At 38.1% G+C, this 21,109-nt stretch overlaps 1 protein-coding gene across 2 annotated transcripts; it reads right to left on the bottom strand.

Moving 5' to 3' along the window:
- Positions 1-4,874: 4,874 nt before the first annotated feature.
- Positions 4,875-19,641, bottom strand: fln (flightin). Of its 2 annotated transcripts, XM_065217351.1 has the most exons (5): positions 19,539-19,640; positions 6,646-6,798; positions 6,428-6,580; positions 6,278-6,360; positions 4,875-5,381 (listed from the first exon to the last, which is right to left on the bottom strand). In XM_065217351.1, the coding sequence occupies exons 2-5, from the start codon at positions 6,762-6,764 to the stop codon at positions 5,332-5,334; spliced, it is 405 nt and encodes a 134-aa protein (XP_065073423.1). In that variant the 5' UTR covers positions 6,765-6,798; positions 19,539-19,640; the 3' UTR covers positions 4,875-5,331. The 2 variants fall into 2 exon arrangements, with proteins under 2 accessions (XP_065073423.1, XP_065073422.1); XM_065217350.1 differs by lacking the exon at positions 4,875-5,381 and having other exon boundaries at positions 5,389-6,360; positions 19,539-19,641.
- Positions 19,642-21,109: the final 1,468 nt, after the last annotated feature.

The raw sequence follows: 21,109 nt of genomic DNA, 5'->3' as shown, positions 1-21,109 counted from the left end.
CAAAGCGGCGCCGGTGGTGTAGTGGTAAGCGTGATTACCTCTCATCCCACCAGGCCTGGGTTCAATCCCAGTCGGCACCGCCAGGATGTTCTGAGGCATAACATCTCTGATCACACCTTCCTTCGGAAGGGAAGCAAAGCCGTTGGTCCCCAGTTCATGAGTTGATGGGTCGATAGGTAGGGTCCAGGTGTGGGAGCTGCCTCCCTGGCGTCGGTAGCATTGATTGGTGCTCAGCACGGAAAACAAGATCGACGGAAAACAAATCAAGGGAAAAAAAGACGCCAATGAGTGGTTTTTAAAAAACACGGAGCTCTAGTAATAGTTTCATGCATTGACCACTTTTACGGATGTTCCAGATGTTTTAGTCGACCACCTCGTAGTTTTCAGTGACCAAAATCCGGTCACAACTTCATATTAATTATACGACTTCTATAAGAGGTTTCGAAAAAAAACCACGGATGTTTAGGATCAGTTTTGTGAATTTTCCACTTTTACGGATATTCCAGATTTTGCGGTGAACCATCGCCAGGTTCTATATTCCGGTCAAAATTTCAAATTCATTCTGATAAGACATCTATGAGTGCTTTCGAAAAATATGCGGTGCTTTAGGATCAGTTTTATGCATTGACCACTTTTACGGATGTTCCGGATCTTCCGGTAGACCATTCCGTGGTTCCAAGGGTTCATTTTCCGGTCACAACTCCAAATTAATTCTGATAAGACATCTATGAGTGGTTTGAAAAAAAAAAAAACTACGGAGCTACAGGGTCAGTTTCATGAATTGCGTTGTCTCCAGGGTCTATATTCCGGTCAAAACTTCGAATTAATTCACTCAAAGACGTCTTTGAGTGGTTTCAAAAAGGGTTGATGCATATATTATGTCACGCTCTAAGGGGGAGGAGGGTCTCAGATTTTGTGACAAGCAATGCATTAGATATAGTAAAAACGTCATGAAAGGGGGGAGGGGGGAGGGCTATTTTTTCTCGATTTAGCGTGACATAATTAATGCATGGGTCCAAAATATACGGTGCTTTAGGATCAGTTTCATGCATTGACCACTTTTACGGATGTTTCGGATCTTCCAGTGGACCATCCCGTAGTCCCAAGCGTCCATATTCCGGTCACAATTCTGAATTCATTCTGATGAAACGTCTATGAGAGGATTTGAAAAATTCGCGGAGCTCTAGGGTCAGTTTCATGAGTTGACCACTTTTACGGATGTTTCGCGTCTTCCAGAGGACCAGACTTCACACTTTCCGGATGCAAAAATGTCCCAAAAGGAGGTCATCTATCTTGTGAATAACTTTTCAGAAGACACAAGGAAGTTATCTCTTCAAATTACCCTACTATAAATGTCTTTCCCCAATCAGCTCTAATCCCATATGCTACGTGTTACGTGTTACGTGTGCTATTCGTTAATGCCGGATCCTATTGTGCGGTTCCTATGAACCGTAGGGGAAGTGGCTCTAATGTTGGCCTATGGATCTAAGATTGGGCCCATCGCTAAAAATCTGCTATTTATCAATTTTATCTAGTTGAACGCGTCATTGGGACGGTACTAATAGATATTTTTGGTTGCTATTGAAAATTTAGTCCATTGCTGAATTTATGTATGGACCCAAATTAGGAGCCTTTAGGCCGACATTACATCCATTTCCCCTACTATAGTAATCTCGACTGTTTCGGCCATTGTCAGCTGTGCGATTATGTTTTATCCAAAGCCTTTGAAAAGTATCACAAATAGTCTTGGTATACTTTTCAACCTCCACAGCAACTTCCGACATAATGTCTGAATCAATCGAATAGGCTTTCAGGACCTCTTTAAATACGCTGCGATTTTTATCGCCGAACTCCATCCTGCTTCTCTCCATGTTGAAAATAGATGATGTTTATCGATTTCAACAGGAATATAAGAATCATTTAAAAAATTATTCTTGACATAAATTCCAAAATATAGGCAGTCAAATTGCTATTTGTGATATTTTGCATACCGATGGAGGCCATTCCGTTACCGTTACCATCATTCCTGTACACAATAGAGCTTTCAAACTACTCAATGTCCACCCAATAATTAAAGTCGTTTTCGTTTTTGCGGTGTAGCTACACCGGTGTTACACCACCGATCGAAAAAAACAGGATGTAGCTATCGGCTTCATCTCTGTTTACAAACAAATAATGATGAGCTGTCAGCGACTCGCGCTTATTGCTACTTACACTACACCGCTGTAGTGTAGCAAAAACGAAAATGACATAAGATTTAACAATGTTATTTCTCGATGAACACTTCAAATGGTCCTATATGCTTTGATCGATTCTCTTCATCGACTTTCTCTTTTCATAACCACTGCTATGCAACAGATTTCGCGCTAATTCTACCACATAGTTTGATAAAGGAGGTTCTTATCTATAGCATCCAAAACATCAAATCAGGTATAATATTTGATAACGGCACAAAAGCATTTGTAAACAAACTTTCTAATGCCCTTTACAAGCGAACCAAAGTACGCCCACGCTAACCAATATCACTTTCGGAAAGGTGATAGTTGCATCTATCCGATGATGTTTTCTTTTCTTTCCTCTATTTAACGTCGGTCTCTGTTCCGCAATCTAGTGCCAATCACCGACGGACATCAATTGCCATCTATTGACGGCAATCGAATGTGCAGGAAGGCAGCTTCCACACTTCTTCCGAAGAAAGACGTGACCAGAGATTTTTATGCCTCAGAAAAATCCCACCGACCTCGGCTGGGATTGAACGCAGATCCATTGAGGTAATAAAGCAGTCACGCTTACCACTACACCACCGGCACCGGCTTACACGAGAATTATAATGTTTCAGCACACAGCAAGCCTGTACGTTTTTTGACGTAGGACTACGTCTGTGATTTCTATATGGGGGTACGCTTTGTGAAAAGCGACAACGGAACATGTAACAAAATTATGAAAGATTTTGAACGTGAATAACTCAGCTGCCCCTGGACCATTTTCAGTAATTTTATCACCAATCGATCCGAAAAATTTTTACGCACGTGTTAAGATTAGAATTTATCATTTTTCAAAATTTCACGAATGTGTAACTGTTGCTATGATAATTAAAATTATCTACGATTGCCTGCGAAAAGCGATTTTCCTAATATAGATTTCAAAGTTGAATTTCATCCGGTCTCACCAAACGGCGTTTATTCAATCACCGCGTTGTGAGTGGCAGTGTTCTACAGTACACAACTAAAGGGTGCCTGCAAGCAGCGAGCTGCAGCCCACATAGAAGGAAGAAGAAGCCGCACCGCTATTGATCGGAATCAGTAGCTCTTCGTGAGTCGCTGTGAGCCATCTATGCCAAGCGCCTCATTCCAAAGAGTATAAACAGAGAGAACCCCGCTCAAATTCCTCTTCCTACACAAAACACAAGCTCCTGCTGCAGTTAACAAATAATATTTATTATATAAGACCACAAAGTCCTACGTCACCATTGCGTACAACCCCTTAGGGCTGTGTCTTGTAGTTTTTTCTTCAGGAATTTACGATGATTAGGAACATATTATCAGATTAGTTTTCTTATTCGGAATAGTGTAGTATAAAGGTGCGATGAGCGAATAAAATTAATAAATAAAATAAAATTGGAAAATAATAAATTTGTTTTAATATTCAGAATAGAAAATACGGAACTATTAACAAAGTCATGTCCTTATTAATCAACTGGTACCCGACATTACTAATTATAATAATAAAAATAGCAATAATAATATTTGAACTTCCCTGATAATAAGAATATTTGAACTTCCCTAATGAGATTGAATTCCCTTCGAAATCTCTGATTGGTTGAAGTGTAAAAGCCTTCAGTTATTTAAAGAGGGTGTACTGTCCATGTGGGTCAACGGAGAGTACTCATCATGGAAAGGTTCAGAGACACCTGTCTGAGATCAAATCATCAGATCATACGTGATCTAGCACGTTAGGTTAAGTTGTACTCGTAGTTAGGTAGGTTATCACTTTTTTCAATTCAAACAAAACCCACCCCCAAAAGGGTTTTCTGTTAACTAGTTGAAAAACGCAAATAATCAATTAGAATATCAAATTAATTTTAGATGATTAATTAAAGATGAAGAACCAGGTAGACTAATCAATTAAAATGTTAAATCAATGTACTATCACAATCAATAGAAACATAATTTTACTACTACTACCATGTGGGTCATTCTTCATTCTGACGCTGAAAAGGTAGCATCTACTTCGAAAGCAGGAAGGAACAACAGCTAGATAGCCAACCGACCGAACGACGGTACCAAGGCATTCCGGCAGAACCAGCAAATCAACTAAGCAACAGCGGCAACCCACGACGAACAAGCGAGCCCTCTCCTTCTTCTGGAAGCGAGTGTCCCCAAGTGAGCCCTCTGTCGTTCGACGATAACCAAGGCAACCCGGCTGAACCAGCAAATCAACCAAGCAACTGCAGCAACGAACCGACCGAACGACGAGCAACCGAGCCCTCTGTCGACGGTAACCAAGGCAACCACCGAGTACCGATCAGCAAACACCAGCAGCCTACTACGATCGAGAACTTGGCACGGAAAGCCCTCTTATTTGAATAAGTACCGCAATCCAGCCAAATCTCGCGTAGGATGATGCCCAGTTACGACAAATAGAAATGAAATATCTGTTGCATCAAAATTGAAAAAAATGTTGATATTTTGGAAAATATAGATGGTGTCCAATCTGCCCCGGGTGTTCATAATGCCCCTAGTTCCCCTAATGTTTAGAAGTTTCTGAAATGATTTTCTGAAGCACCCTGGGGGTCATTTTTTACACGTCCTCCAACTGAGTCACCTAACATAGCTTGGAAGTGATCATAAAATAAAACGCAAACACACATTCGCTTCTCTCTTCATCGGTTTCTGTAATTTCTCAGTTAATCTTGCGCAATTAAAATAAACTATAAACTCTTGTGAGTGATTATTAAAAAAAAAAGTTATATAAAGTGGTGATAAAGTAAACTCATTTCATTGGTAGAGTAGCAAATATCATCATATTGGGTAGCAAAATAAAAAAATATTAACTAAAAGATAAAAAGTAGAAATATCAATGAATCCAAGGATTAAAGCAGGATGTAGTCCCTTAAACATAAACTGCAATATAAAGATCATCGGCTTCGGTCTAGTCATTCATGAATAAAGTTGGTGACATCGGTGTTGTTGATGTCGTTTTGGATGTTGTTGTTGTTCTCAAACTTATAGATCGTTGGTGTTAAGAAAATAGTGATTATTTTATTTTACTTGGAGTCTGGATCTTCTAGACGATGTAAATATTTAAAGCACATGGTGAACACCATTTTCTTTACCACCAAACGCGGTAGACGGTATAAGATCTCAACGGTTGTCTTCTACCTATAAGAATTGAACATGTTTTCAAAAACGTCGTTTATATATATTGGGTATGCGAATAATAATATTTGGTTTAGTTGAATATCAGTAAGCAAACGGGTTATAAGAGATAAAATATGTGAAGAAAAAATCAAACATTCTGCAATTAGCAATTATTGATATAGATTTTTTGGGATGATTGCTTCAAAAAAAAAAATCGTTTCTTAGGTTAAAGTGCGCGCTTATTTTTATAAGTTTAAGAAAAAGAAAAAAGAAATCAAATCATTTTGTTAGAATTGTCTAAGGATTTTTAACGTGTCTCTTTCTATGCGTCTACAAGGTCTAAGATATGCAAATAGCTACAGGTTATGTTTTAGAATTTCCGTTTAAAATCAGGACAAAATGGTTCTACTGTAACAACGAGGTCGTTTTGCCCCCTGTGCTCGAGTAAAATGGGTTTTCTAATAAGATTGTCGTTTGCATGTTTTCGTTTTTGTTTGTAGTCTCTCTGTTATTTCTGTTTTTTTTTTTATGAAAGCTTCTTAGAGTTAGTAAAAGGTAGTTTGAAAGTTCTTCTCGTTGGGAAAAGGATTTCCTGGAAATGAGGGAAAGGAAGGGGATTGTCTCCGTTTGGGAGGGGGATAAATAGCGGGAAAATGTATTTTTTTCATTTTGCTATTTTTTTGCAGGCAGTTTTGAGGGCGCCGGTTGCTGCGTTAAGGAGCATCTTTGAACAGTCGCCTACTCCGATCCGCCTTTGGTAGTTTTGAAAGCGTTTGACAAAAATGGTGTTAAAGCGAGTTTCCGAATTTTTTTTCGTTGTGGTATGCCGGATGCTTTAGTTGGGTTTTACAAAATTCTGGCATATTTGCTGTTAATGTAGCGCTTGGAGTGGAAATTGTACGATGTAATCTGATTACTTAGAGTGTACATAAGCTTCTTGTCATCCCGTTTCAGACCGATGTTGGTGTAGTTGTACATTGCGTCGACACTCTTTGGCGTTCTGCAATGAAAACATGATGGGGAATTAGAAATTCAATGTTAACCAAAAGTGCGAAATTAAAACTAACTTTCTCTCAGTTCGCAGGACGCGCTCGGCCCAGTATTGGGGCTTCGGTGGATCACCGGGCATTCCGCGAGCCCGTCTATCCAGATAATCTATGACGTCATCGTAGTAGTTCTGGCGGTAGTTGTACATGTAGTTGTACTGGAGGAATTTTGGGCTGAAAAAAAAACGTAAATTTCAATAGAAAGACATTTTAAACATAGTAGAATCAGCTCAACTTACCGAACCCAGTGCTTGTTCAGCACCAGCTTGCGCCGCTGGAAATCATCGACGATATCCAGTGGTTCAGCCCCGCGGGTATTTTTCACAACCACTCTGGCTGATGTTTTCTCATCATCCATGGCTACGGAGTGTTCGTTTTACCTGCGCTTATTTCTAAAAGGAAAAACAGAAATAAAAACAAACGTTAAACAATTAATTATGCATCTGTCAAAAGCTTGAGTTGCCACCATCATCGATAGGATTGCGGACGAAAATAAATCATTAAGCCAAAATGGATCGAAGAATTGCCATGGCGGCGAAGCAAACGGTGAGTGTGACCACAGCTGAATGTGACAACGGTGCAATCTAGAAATCGTAAATTTAGAATTGGAAAGAGGACATTTTCTGCATTCCTTCTTTTGTACGTCGCCGCGGTGGTGGTTCATCTATGGTGGTAAGAAGGGTGAAACTTGGACTATCGGTAACCAGCTAGGTGTAATGTGAACGCGTTCTCGTCTGGGCAATGGTTCAAAATCTTGAATAATGAGGAGAACAATCGAGGTGCCGTCCCTCGTCGCTAATTGAACGGTACGGACAGTAGCGAGTTCGAAGCAGTTCTCAGCACATTTGTTTATGTGGAGCAGGTGTGTGTCTTTAAAATATCTCGTTCGATTCAGTAGATTGAGAGCACTTCATGAGCCATACCCTGCCGTGTGCCCCCGAAGCGTAATGTAATTTAATCTTAAAACAGCTACGATAAGCATTTGCGACATGTCTGTTAGACTGATGCAAAATTGAAATTTTTGGTCCTGATTATCCTGCCAAAATTTGAACCCATTTGGTAAGAAACTGACTTGGCAGAAACCATTTGAAGTTGATATGTATATTACTATGCATCGTTTGAAAATAACGCTATATTTGGCGTAAATTTACTTGATATTTCATGTAAATTTAAGCTCGATATCACATAAACCAAGAATTTTGTATACAAGCTTGCAAACAATTTCAAAGATTATGCCAAGTTTAGCTCAAAAATAAACGAGGGAAAATTTTACGCGATGGTTAAAATTCAGATTTTTTTCTGTCTGGGAAAACACAACTTTTTATCCATGGCCGTCTAGCTATTTTCCATATTGCACTAATAAGTAGTTCTATTCTTATAGGAAATTTTCTTAGCTACAACTTTGAAGAGGCAAGGCTACCAAGACGCCGATCACATCCTTTGGTCTTGTGCTGAGCATCGTGGAGTCAGATCTGAGCTGTGCGATTCCCTTCGGGCTCGAGGTAGACAACCTAATGTTCCAGTTCGGGATATTTTGGCTAGACGTGATCTGGAATTTATGAAACTCATATAGGGTAAATGTTGGCTTCGGCACCCATTGACTGTTTTCGGCAACCAAAATTTAAACGCTAATTTCACTATGTTTTCCCATCAACGCACTTCCCTGAATGTGTCCAAACGATTGTTTAGCCTTTCAGCTTCAATCTGATTATATTTGAACGATCGAGCAATCCAGTAATGCTACATTTTTCTTCAAATAAAGCATACGCACTACAAAATGGGGTTGATTTCGAGTTGCCGATAATAGAACAGCTGGTTAACACGCAGTTCTAATGGGAAGGTTGCCGAAGAAAAAGAGACTGCCGACAATAGTCACACTCACCTGAGAAGTTTGGTGCGTTGTAAAAACGCTTTCAAAACGTTTTGAAAAATTCTGTCGATTGGAATGGATAGAGAAGCAAGCAGCAGATGAATGTAAACAAACAGACACATCATATATGTGCGTGACGCTGAGAAAATGCTAGTAGAAGTGCAGACGCTGCTTAGATTGACGAGAATACGTAAATTCCCCTATGTTTACTTGATGAATACTAAACTTAGATTGTAAGTTTGATTAACCTTGTGTTTAGTTTGTGTATTGTGCGTGTAGTTTTTTTTAATGTTTGTTTTCAAGATGAATAGAAATAAGTTCATGTTTTAGGATTAATTAAATATTTGTATAATAAATCATATTTCAAACCTCCTTCTCCCTTTCCCCATCCAAAACATTGTAAATCTCCACTAACCTCGAGACGACCGCGAGTAATCGGTTCAATTCCTTTAACTCTAGATTTAAGACATTAATCATGTATAATGCAAATGATAACTTGGCTCTGTAAAGTTTATTCGATTGAGCCTGTACAAATAAATTAATATAAAAAAAAAACAACTTTGAAGAATATTTTTCTGCCAAACGTCAATTTAAATAATTATTAATTGTTTAAGAGATTGTTAATCTAAAGGGATGATAATGCTGCTGTTTTGTGGGCAACACTGTATTCTGCACTGTTACGTATCTACACTGAACCAATATGACATATTCCTGTTATGTGGAAGTCTAATAAATTTGCGTTATTAGAAAATCCAATGAAAACGCAATGATTGAAAATGTGTCAGTTAAATTACATATGCTGATAAGCTGATAACTTGTATATACTCGTCATATGATAAATGAAAATCGGTCAAATTTTAAGAATCACCTGAAATGCATTTGAAACCCTGATTGTATGGGTTACTTTTCAGTACAATATCACATACAAACAGACGTAGCTCTTTATCCTGGATCATCGTTTGCGCATTTAACGATTGGTTTGAATGTTATCGTTTCCGCGAATTACTCGCCGCAGCGCTATCATCGGATCACTTTGACGTTTCTATTTATTCGGTATTTCTTGCAATCCGGTACTATGCGGTACTATGTTTTTAAGATAATTTTACTCAAAAAGTTACGTCTGTTTGTCTGTAAAAATATCATAACCATTTCATAAATCAATCTAATTAAAGATTATATGAAATTAAATCCTTGTTTTGACACATATATTTGATTGATTCTTAAGATAAATCTAAAAATAAGCATCACGCAGTGGGAGCTTTCACAGTTGCGTCTTTTCTAGTGTAGCTGATTTGGGATTCGATCCAAGACTGTTGAGGTGTGATGCTGTTGGTGTCTTCGCTCGGTTTCACTGGGCCACTGCTGACTTCGAGATTGAGCTCGTTCAATGAGCAAGAAGTAAGAACAATTCCCCTGCAATGAAATGGTAGTGCAACGTTGTGCTCGTTTTGCTAGAGAGATGAAAAATACCACTGACCAGTTTTATTTCGTTTCGGTGGTGTCGTGTATTCAAATATTTCAAATGTGTGCAATAAACTAATATCTACATTATACGAATTCATGGAACTGGTTAATGAATTTCCAGTTCTAGTGCTGGAATCTGGATAAGCCGTGAAGAAATATTACAATGAGAACCTGAGCAAAGTATATATTGCATTAGACTCATTTTTTCAATAAATTATTTTCCAGAGCCCCTTATCTTTTGGAACAATAAAATTCGATAACATCGTTGAAATTTATTTCAAGACTATATTCATATCAATCATATAAGATGTATTTTATTGGGAGCAATATTCATCCCATAAACCATGCCAGAAACAAATATTTGCTGTTGGATTTTATAAAAGGAAATTTTAGCCTCCCAAAATTTGAACTCATTTAGTGAGAAACTGACCTGGTACAAATCATTTGAAGTTTATATGGAAATTACCATGGGAAAACAAAACTTTTTGTTCGTTGTCTTCTAGCCGTTTTACACATTGAACTGTTAACAAATTCTATTGCTATTCTTATAGAAATTTTTATCAGCTACAACTTTGCAGGAAATCGTTTTTCAGCCAAACGGTTTATCAGCGGCCGAAACCGGTGGGGAACATTGTTGGAGACCGACTATAGAGGATGATGAATGTTTAGTGTGAGTTGCAGCATTATTTGAATTAAAGATACTAATGGGGTCTGATTAAGTCCACTTGAGCTCACTCTAGAACCTACATTTCGCATTTAGATCTATAAGTGAACTGCTGGTCTGAGTTCCTCTGGTATATTCAACTAAAGGATGCCCCTGAACATACAGTCAAACAACACGTAATGTTGTGAACAACTTCAATGACAGTTGTCCAGCAGTGCTCCCATTTTATTTGCAACAATCCGATGGCTACGAGACTGTGCCGAAGGTCTGCCGATGGATGTGCCTAAGCAGTGGCGAATCTAATTTCGGCATAATGTGCTGAGTGACTTACCCCTTGGGGTGTTTCAGAAAGTATGTATATGCACACTTTCAACTCACCGCCATTTCTACCCCGATGAAGTTTATTAGTTGTTCGTCGATGTGTGTTGTTGTTTACTAATTTCTCAACTAGTTTGTGTGCGAAAAGTGCATTTTTATATAAAATCATCAAAATGCAAATGAAACATCGAAATACGGCCGTAAACCGGGACCGGTGGACCGAAAAGTGGACCAGAAGATCACCAAGCATTCGTTAATAAGAAAAGTACCTCTGTTCGAGATTTGGCAAAAAAAATGAGAACATCGAAGATTAACATCCAACGTTCCAAGTTAAGAAACGGGCTGAAAACGTTCAAGAAACAGAAGATGCCGAAACTATAGTCGCTATGTTCATAGTCTGGCGGATAGAATTTCTATCTATCAAAAGGCGGAACCAATTTAATATATTTTAGACCAACAATTGAAAAGGTATTATCAACTTTTATAAACAAAACGATGATTATTCTTTCATCGCTAAAAGAAGATAAATTACCAGCATCATCGGATAGGGGAAATTTTCCACAACCTAAAGATGGTGTTAGTTTGTGTAGGCGAGCCTTGAGCCACGAGTAAACGGTTTCCGTAATTTTGTTCGCAACAACTGATGTGCTCTTTTCTGTTGTTAGTCGTGATTTGCTCGATTGGTTCCGCTATTTGACAGCTCAATTGGTTCCCGAGATCCACCAGACTATGAATATAACGACTATAGCCGAAACGGCTTGGCATCCGTCAAACCGAAGGCTCGGGAGCTACAGTGTATCTCAAAATTGATCGCCAAAAATTCTGATACATATATTTTTAACTTGTACTTTTAGAGCCGTTTTTGTAAAATTACAGCTGTACAGTTCATATTGAGATACACTGTATGTGATAGTCTGCTGTGTGGAAAATTGGCGTGTGTTATCATTGAATGAATTCTTATTGGATTTGAGGAGACGGATGACCATATCTCGATTTCTTTTTCGAAGGGACGTATCAGCTTTTGTAAACAATACATTTGAACTTCGGTTTGGCGTTACTGATAGATCGCACACGCATTCTAACACCACTATCAGGTAGGGGAAAATTTCCCCTATCTGATGGTAGTGTTAGCATGCGTGGGCAAGCTACCAGTCACGCCAAATCGACGATCAAATGCATTGTTTAAAAATGCTGATACGTCCCTTCGAAAAAGAAATCGAGATTTCATATTTTGGCCATCGCTTTTGGGGCATCCGGAACATGTCTGGGTGTGATACTTAACCCTTCGTCTGTATCGTGGGGTTAATTTGAGCCCAGGCCCCTTTGAAAGGCTGTAACTTTTTAATTTGTCGATTAATTTTACTAACTTTTTTGTGACTAGGTGCGTCCACCTGTAATGGTGGATAGATGACAGGTGTAGGAGCTCTGTAATATTAGATCAAATAGGCTATGAAAAACACGAAAACATTTTAATTAGATTTTTTTTTGAAATACTTAAGCTGTCTATACCCTGGGGCGAATTTGACCCCAAACTCAAATTGCCGTATCTTAACGAAATTTCAATGGATTTCTAAAATTTCAAATGATTTTCAAAGTAAATTGAGTGGAAACTGAAAACAGTTAACATTATCACACTTTTTTCATGGGCGGATCTATCGGGGTTGGAGGTAAAGGTAAAAATATAAAAACAGCAAAAAAAGGGTTATCTTCCATTTAATTCCACTTGATTAATTTTGGTATCGATGAAAGATACGTATTTCGACTACAATGTGCAGTCTTCATCAGTGTCATTCTCACTAAAGAACTTATCAAAATCTTACCCTCTTAAGTACTCATACGCTAGGTATAAAAGTCAAGATCACAGGTATAAAAATGAAACTACAATGTGTTGAATCGGAACCTATCTAACTAATAAAAACCAAAGATATAAGTAAACTAAAGGAGAAAAAATCTATTCAACTCTCTAATAAGGAAAATCCCAAAGGCTTGATAGCCATCATAATGATGTAATGAAATTGGGTTGTTAGCGGAATGCTTAAATAAAACAGCAAAAAAGGGTTATCTTCCATTTAATTCCACTTAATTAATTTTGGTATCCATGACAGATACGTATTTCGACTACAATGTGCAGTCTTCATCAGTGTCTTGTGATCTTGACTTTTTTACCTAGGGGATGAGTACTTAAGGGGGTTAGATTTTGATAAGTTCTTTAGTGGGAATGACACTGATGAAGACTGCACATTGTAGTCAAAATACGTATCTGTCATGGATGGAAATCGTCTTCATAAGAAAAGTCTTAAGGGCAGAGTAGCTCTCAAGAAGCCATGGTTGTCCGCAATATATATCAAAAAAAGATTGGAGTGGGCCCAGGACCACATTTCATGGACCAAAATTTCTATCTGATGGTATGGTCCGATGGTATCAAGGGTGACCCAAATAGCATAACTTTCGTCTGGTCTGACCAGATCACCTTATTCCAGTCATCACTATCTAAATAGCGTTATATACTATGCATTTAACATAGTATGTAACGCTATTTACAGATTTTGCTCGTATGGATGGTTCCTTTCTTCAGTTTTTTTTTTCAGATGGACAAGACCTATCTTTAGGTAAAGTAACATTAATTTTGAATTGTTTGCCCTAACTTAACATATTGACTAGATAGAAGTTTCCCGTTTTCACCAAATTTGTTCTAACTATTTTACTTAAGATAGGTTTTATTCATCTGAAAAACTTTGCCGAAGATGGGAACAATACATATCAGCAGTATCTGTAGATAGCATTATATAATATAAGAATGTGCAACTTGCTCATTTTCGTTTTAGAGCCATCTGGTAACTATATTTTGGCATACGCTATCCATAGTTTTGAAGACCTTGTATTCCTGATTATATTAGCAGAAGGCTGCAACAACCTATTTTAGGGACGGGGGGAATCTCGTGATATAAACATCTGTAACCTCGAAATATGCCACTTCATGGGAGTTTTTTTACAATGACCCCTCCCTATGACATATCCGCCCCTTAAAATAAGCTTAGATACTGTCAACTGAATGTACATTAAATTTAATTTACAATACATTATAGATTTCAAAAATCCGTTGAATCTTCGCTGCGATATAATAATTTTAATTTGGGATCAAATTAACTTCAAGGTACAGACAACGTAAGTTTTTTTTTGTACAGACGAAGGGTTAATATGGTTCTTTACGTTTTAAGGGTTTGTGACTGCCGTGTGATCTAATAGTAGGCCATTTCAACTTAAATGATTATGATTATGAACGGAAATCATAGTTGGACAGTACTCTAGTGTAGAGCAAATATGACATTTGAAAGAACGGAAGTACGAGAAAGAGAGCGAGAGAGAGTAGGACCATATGAACATGCATTAAACATGTTGGAAGGCACCTTTTGCCAAGCTACAAGTCGTGTCTTTGTCAAAGTACATGTAACAACTGTGACCTGTACTTCAACCCAAACCCCATAGCAGGTAGAGAACAGGGCTCTGCCCTTTCGGCTATAGATCAGAGGGTTAAGTGTCGCTGTCCTATTCTCGACCTGTGATCTTTAAAAGTTAATTTTTGGTCAAGTACTAATTCAAGATATTTCAAGGAAGCTCTACACACTTAGAAAAAATCATGTAAATTTAGGTGCTCCGGGAGTGATATATACGAGCGTCAATTTTGACATAAATTTGAGTCATAACAGACGCGAAATATAGCTCAATCAAACGTACTTTTCGTCGATTAACGAACTTTTCAGTCTCGGAGCACCTTATATTACATGACATGTTTGCTAACGTCTCATCTTTTATGTCAAAGACGGATTCGGACGCAAAAAAATAGTTATTTCTAAGTGCGTAGGCTTATGTGGCAATATTGTAAGTTGAGTTTTGAAAGCTTTGAGCGAAACATTCCATTTTTGTAAATAAGAAGAGATAATATCTAAATTTTTCTGCAGTCTGCTGCAAATACCACGAAGACTTTTTCCTTTAGCGGAAATGCCTGTGTCATCAGCGAACAAACATATGTGGAAACCCTGGTGCAAATCAGGGAGGTCCGAGGTAAAACCGTTACACAATATAGGCCCAAGAACCCTACCCTGATACATACCGTACGGACATGAATGCATCGCGGAGATGTAAAATGTCCTTAATAAACAAACAAACAAACAAAAACCTACCCTGAGGAACTCCAACTCTAACAGGTAGTCGTTCAGATTTGGAATTTTGATAATTTACCTGTAGAACTTTTTTTCCTTGATTTGTTTTCCGTGCTGAGCACCAATGCTGCCGACGCCAGGGAGGCAGCTCCTACACCTGGAGCACCAATGCTATCGACGCCAGGGAAGCAGCTCCCACACCTGGACCCTACCTATCGACCCATCAACTCATGAACCGGGGACCAACGGCTTTACTTTCCTTGCGAAGGAAGGCGTGATCAGAGATGTTATGCCTCAGAACATCCCGGTGGCGCCAACTGGGATTGAACCCAGGCCTACTGGGGTGATTCAGATTTGTTTGAACGAATGACTTTTGTAACTCTTAAGAGTTGCTGAGTAGTTGAATGCCCATAGCGAAGTCCAAACTGTTCAACTGCAAAAATTAAGTTCGTATTGATGTGAAGCATCATTCTATTCAGAATTATTTTCAAAGATTTTACTTCAGTTAGTTAGAGTTAGTTTTCAGCATTAATGATTTCTGTAAAAACTCCATTTTAGTAGCAGTAATGCTACCTAAGTCAAAATCATTACAATTTCCGTTCAAAATAGGTAGCTCCATATTCTTGCTGAACATTGTTAGAAAGAGGTATAGATGCAGAATTTGAAGCTTGTGAGCGGGTTCGAATGTACAATTTGTCACTCGCTGACCATTGTTAACAGCAGATAAATTAGGACCTGGTCGTGAAAGTGGAGCATTCCTTACCTGTCGCTTAGAACGAGATTGTAGGATCGCTTTGCGAGTCTTACATGCCCAAAAATTTGATTTGTGGTTTTCACCACAATTTGAACATTTAATTTTTTAAGGATCTTTCTTCACAGGACAGCCATCCTTAGCGTGAGAGGAATCACCACCATTCATGCATTTAGTTGGTATGTAGCAATTTTTGGTTCCGTGACCCCATTCCTGGCACTTACGGTACTGGGTGAGTTTTTGTAAATTTCCTAAGACCTTAAGGTTGTTTAGTTCACTAGACTTGAAGTGAACTAAATAAAACTGGTTGGAAATCTCGTTGCGTGAATCACCAGGACGGGATTTCATTTTCATTTTGATTACTTGGACAGGCCTAACTCCAAGTAATTTAGTCAATTCATCTTTGATTTGATCCATGGATTAACCACTGGGCAAAACTTTCACGGCAACTTTGAACAGACGTTCAGTGTTGCTGTCATAAGTAAAAAATGTGTGCTGCTTCTCAGTAAGGTACTTGAGAAGACGTTTGTTCCATCCAAGGTTTCAGACAATACACGGAGTTCACCCCAACGGCCAATTTGAAGTGAAAACAAAAGTAGCTTGCGAAGAGCATGGAAATCTGCAGTGGTTACAACAATAGGGGGAACCTTTTCCTTTTTGGCATTAAGCCGGGAATTTTGTCTGGATGATGAATCATTCACATCATCCGTGAGCATATCAAATTGATTGCTCAATTGAATTTCATCAGAAGGGGGATCAAGCGATTATCCTTTTCTTTTGTGCTTAGGCGCCAGATTACTATAAGAATTCGTAGGATTGAAGAGGAATTTTCCAAGTAGATGGCCAAGCAGGATTACCTCGGAATCAAAGAGGAATAATAGTTTTAGGTAGTAGTATCACTTCCTTCAGCAAAAAGAAAAAAGATCCGGCATGATGCGGACTGAATATTTGTACTATCATTGCTTCTTTTCAACCAGCATAAAATGCATAAGAGCCAGAAGAGTCCACACTATAGAATGCTGCCAGAACGTCAGTTTAAACCTACTATAAGAGCATTTGCATTTCTTGATGTGCCTTCTACAACCGTTTTGAAACTGTTTCGAAGCTATTTTAATCTTAAGAAAAGCCAGCAAAAAACGGAATGTTGATAATTTGCTAGTTTGATTGTTGCTGGAATTATGAGATAAATCGTTTCTTCCATTTGTAATTTAGAAAACTGCATTTTTAAATGTTACATGTGACAACATTTAACTGCGAATCACATTTGTTGGTAAATGTTTGACTCTGTAGGGCCTTATAAAATACGAGCCTCATAAATATTGGAATTGGAGAATATTTTTAGATACAATTAAAAAAGTGGTGTTTAATTTCACTAAACTTAAGGCCATACACTTCAATAAATGCTTGCATACAAATATAGAAGGCATCCCTTCTCATATTAAAACCGCTGAAAACTGGAATCGCATCGATTGCGTCAAGAAACGGCGATACCCATCCAGCAGCGGAAGAGGAACTTCGAAAAATGGAATCAGCGTCGGAAACAGTAGCAGACGAAAATCAAACCCTTCCTCCTCCTCCTCCTGTGAAAAAAGCATTGACTTCAGCAATTACAAAATATCCAGGATGCAAGTGTAGTGAATGATTTCAACCGCTTACTGCCATCGCCTCACTATCACTCTTCAACTGGGGATTTGGTAAAGAAAGTTGATCAACCCGATTCGTACCTCCCTCAAAGTTATCCTTGCTCGCTTTGTACTCTCTGTATATAATTTTCACACTGCCGTACTCTAACGGAATTATCAACACTATACTTTCATATCCTCATCTATCGTATAACATGACCACTTTAAGTCTTTAAACCTTTTTTGCTTTAAGACAAATTTAATGGAGAATAAATAGGTTTCTCAAGATCTCTCTCAAAACTATATTAGAAAAATAACTGTTTGCTTTACAATGGTTTTATATTACAGTCACACAAAAGGCCATAAAGTTATAATAAAATATTTGTGTAGAAATGGATTAAAACATGCTTTTTAATTGTAAGAAAAAGGTCGCGAAATATTCTCTAAACTATTCAGTGACATGTAACCATCCGACTGTCGTTGACTGCTTAATAAATCTAAATATAATACTTTGACTATATGTTTTGTATTACTTCTGCGTGAAGTCAGTAATTTACATAGTTGAAGATGCTAATTCCAAATAACAGACTAAAATGGTATTTTTTATACGATAGATTAGGAGATGAAAGTATAGAGTTAATAGTTCCGTTACAGTACGGCAGTGTGAAACTTGTATATAGAGAGTAGAAAGCGAGTAAGGACAGCTTTTAAGGAAGGTACAAATCGGTTTGATCATCTCTCTTTACCAAACTCCCCCGTTGGAAAGGGATGATGAGGGGTATTCCCTCCCACTACCACTGGCAAAAAGAGATGATCACCGACTCGCTCAAGTGCCGACGATGTGTTTGAAACAGTTTTATCGATTTTTACCGCACTCAAGTTCTGAAGGTACGTTTGAGTTTTTTTTTAATCATGAATGATTCTGTAAATTTCAAGGCCTAAAAAGCATTTAATTGAAATTGTAGTGATCTGCAGGATCGATATACACTGACCCCACAATTAAGCATCGCCCACAGTTATTTTTTTCCTCTGTTCGGGATCTAACACCACTGCGACCAGCAATTTGATGTATTGTAGTATATCTCGTGTCCTTAGTTTAGTGCATGTTGTATTACTTCATCACTATTGAGAAATGATGAAATATTCGGTTTTGATACACTTGTCACTCTTGCCTTCATCGTAAGGAACCGATTCTAACTGAAAGGTCCCACTATTTATACCCACACTTCGAAGTTGAAACAACCTCCAAAGGCGCGCCCCTTTGTCAGTCAAAATTGGATTCCTTAGCAACAAAAATAAGCAATGATACCGATAATGACCATACATCAGAACCCTAGCCTTACCAACTTCAAACTAGTGAACAACGAATAGAAGATTAGGAATCACATAGATGAAGACTAACTAGTTCATTTTTTCCTTGTTTCAAGATCACTATCAACAAGGCATAGAAAGTAACAAGGGCTAAGATGTGTTCCAGTACTAGGAATCGGTGGTAGATCTTACATCCCGTAACGTACCACGAAAAGGTGATCTACCCACGTTATGGGGCTGCCCACAGTTATGGATCCACTTCCATTTGATTGACACGCTAGACTGACTGATCCATAATTATAGGGTCAGTGTATACGAAATTTGAAAACATTTAGCAGACTACACCAAATTTTTAATAATTTTAATATAACGGAAATTTATGTTGAACAAAATTACTAAGCTATTTTCACAAGCAGGATTTTATAAAACATTTATTTGCGGTTCATAATCTTTTTCTCAACATCTGAATTGCAACAGTTTATGATAAATTATAGCGGTCCTTAATTTTAGTTATTATACGTGACTTCAGTAGCTGGACCTTGCATGCAGTTTTTTTTTATAATAATTTCATCAACGTTGCATTATGAACCATCACTGTGTTTTCAATTCATCATTAACAGTTCATTTTCTTATCGGCTAGTTATGTAACTAACACTTAAAACACAGTAGGAAAAGGTTATATAATCCTTCTAAAATGGTATCACTTTGATTAAAATCCTCCAATGATAGAATTCCATATTCTTATCACTGCGCACTGATACTTCATAATTCAATCACATATCCAAAACATACAATTTTGAAACAGTCCATAAATTTGCATGCACCAATCACATTTCAAAAAGTCCATCAATTCCATCGTTGTCACATTTCAGCAATTTTTAGGCCACTCTTCACACAAAAGATATCCTTATAAGTCTTCACTCTATCGAAATTTTCATCAACCCACTTTTACGACCTCACTATCTTCCGTACCTGAGAGGACGAGCTGTTAATCCGGTGGAATGAACAAAGAGACTAACTTTATTTCGTGCAAATCATTATTAAATTGGCGCTGGGACAACCAAACGCGAGTGAGACGACACGATCCGCGACCGCGGCGCGCTTGTCCCCTCGGATATGGTTGAAGAAGTGATTTGAAGGAACAACAAGAAGAATTAGAAATTTACGCTACCCATCATCGGCCGAGTCCGTTCGATTTGCGTGATTCCCTCGCAGACGCCGTCGATTTTATGTGTATTTGGTTGATTTGGTTGTCCACGATACGCTTTTGCCTACTCCACCATCGGCCGGTCGGGATCAGCAATGGTGCTGCGTATATAGGGACGCGTGTGAACATCATCATCGCCGTCGTCATCGTCATCACCTGGCCAGGATGGACTTACTGCACAGTGGGAGAAGTAGTAGTATTTATGTATCTTATTTAATCACTATTTATCGAAAATATCTAAATTTAGTCTTTGCTAAAGATGTAAAAAGTGTCGGTTACCGAGTGCTATTAATTTTCATATCATTCAATTCAATGCAACCGAATGTCAACATCAATTTGAAATCATTATTTCTATAGAGAGCAGGAAATTAGGGCGTAACAGCTTTTGTAAACAATGACTTCTCTCGATGATTTTCGAAAGTCATGGCTGTCCCTGGCAAATCGACATAATCAGTGAGTAAGGGAAGGCCTGCCTTGAATTCCTAGAAATTAACGAGAGAAATCATTGTTTACAAAGGCTGTTAAGCCCTAATTCCAGCTCAATCTAGATTTGATTTCAGTTCACGCGATTGACTTATTTGATAACATATTTTGTTTACAGTTTACTGTACCTTTGCTCTCTCTACGTATACGTTGCTGCAGTTTTGTTGTCAATGCCTTTGTAGAGCTTAAAATTGAATACTTGATTTGTTATCAAAATGGAAAATGTACATCAAATTTAGTTTTCAATTTGCTTTCAGTGACAGCAGATTACCGACGCCATTTTGAAATCAAAGCTGGTGGCTTCCGTTTTCAGAAAAGTGGGAAATACTGTCGAATACCCTTCAATATGTGTATTTTCGGAATCGGAATAATGTTTTTATACCGGAAATCGATATCTGATACCATTTTTAAATCCTGTTGGCGTCACAACTAATCTAGCTCGGTAAAATCTCCAACAGCCTATGCATTTACTTTTGCTGATATCTCTGCAAAATATATGTTTGTTAGCTGAGATCTCAGCAAAAAATTTTAGTGTTAGCTGACTCTCGGCAATTGTTTTACCGAATCTCAGCAAAATAAATTGCAGAACTACTCGGCTGTTGGAATCTCGGCGAAAAAATTTAAGCGTGTTCCGATTTCAGAAAAACTGGGAAATACTGTCAAATACCCTTTAATATGGATATTTTTGCAATAATAGTGACGTCTAGAGACCGTTCTCCGACGCCATTTTAAAATCTTAAATAGCTGCTTTGGGTTTCAGAAAAAGGTGAGAAATACTCAAATATCTTTCAATATGTACATTTTAAGAATCAGAGTGACGCCTAGAGACCGAAAATTTATGTCTGACGCCAAA

Source organism: Ochlerotatus camptorhynchus, unplaced genomic scaffold (assembly GCF_037179485.1).
Source record: "Ochlerotatus camptorhynchus isolate MF236.1 unplaced genomic scaffold, CSIRO-AGI_Acam_v1.1 ptg000074l, whole genome shotgun sequence".
Lineage (NCBI taxonomy): Eukaryota > Metazoa > Arthropoda > Insecta > Diptera > Culicidae > Ochlerotatus > Ochlerotatus camptorhynchus.
This window is presented reverse-complemented; position numbering and strand designations above follow the sequence as displayed.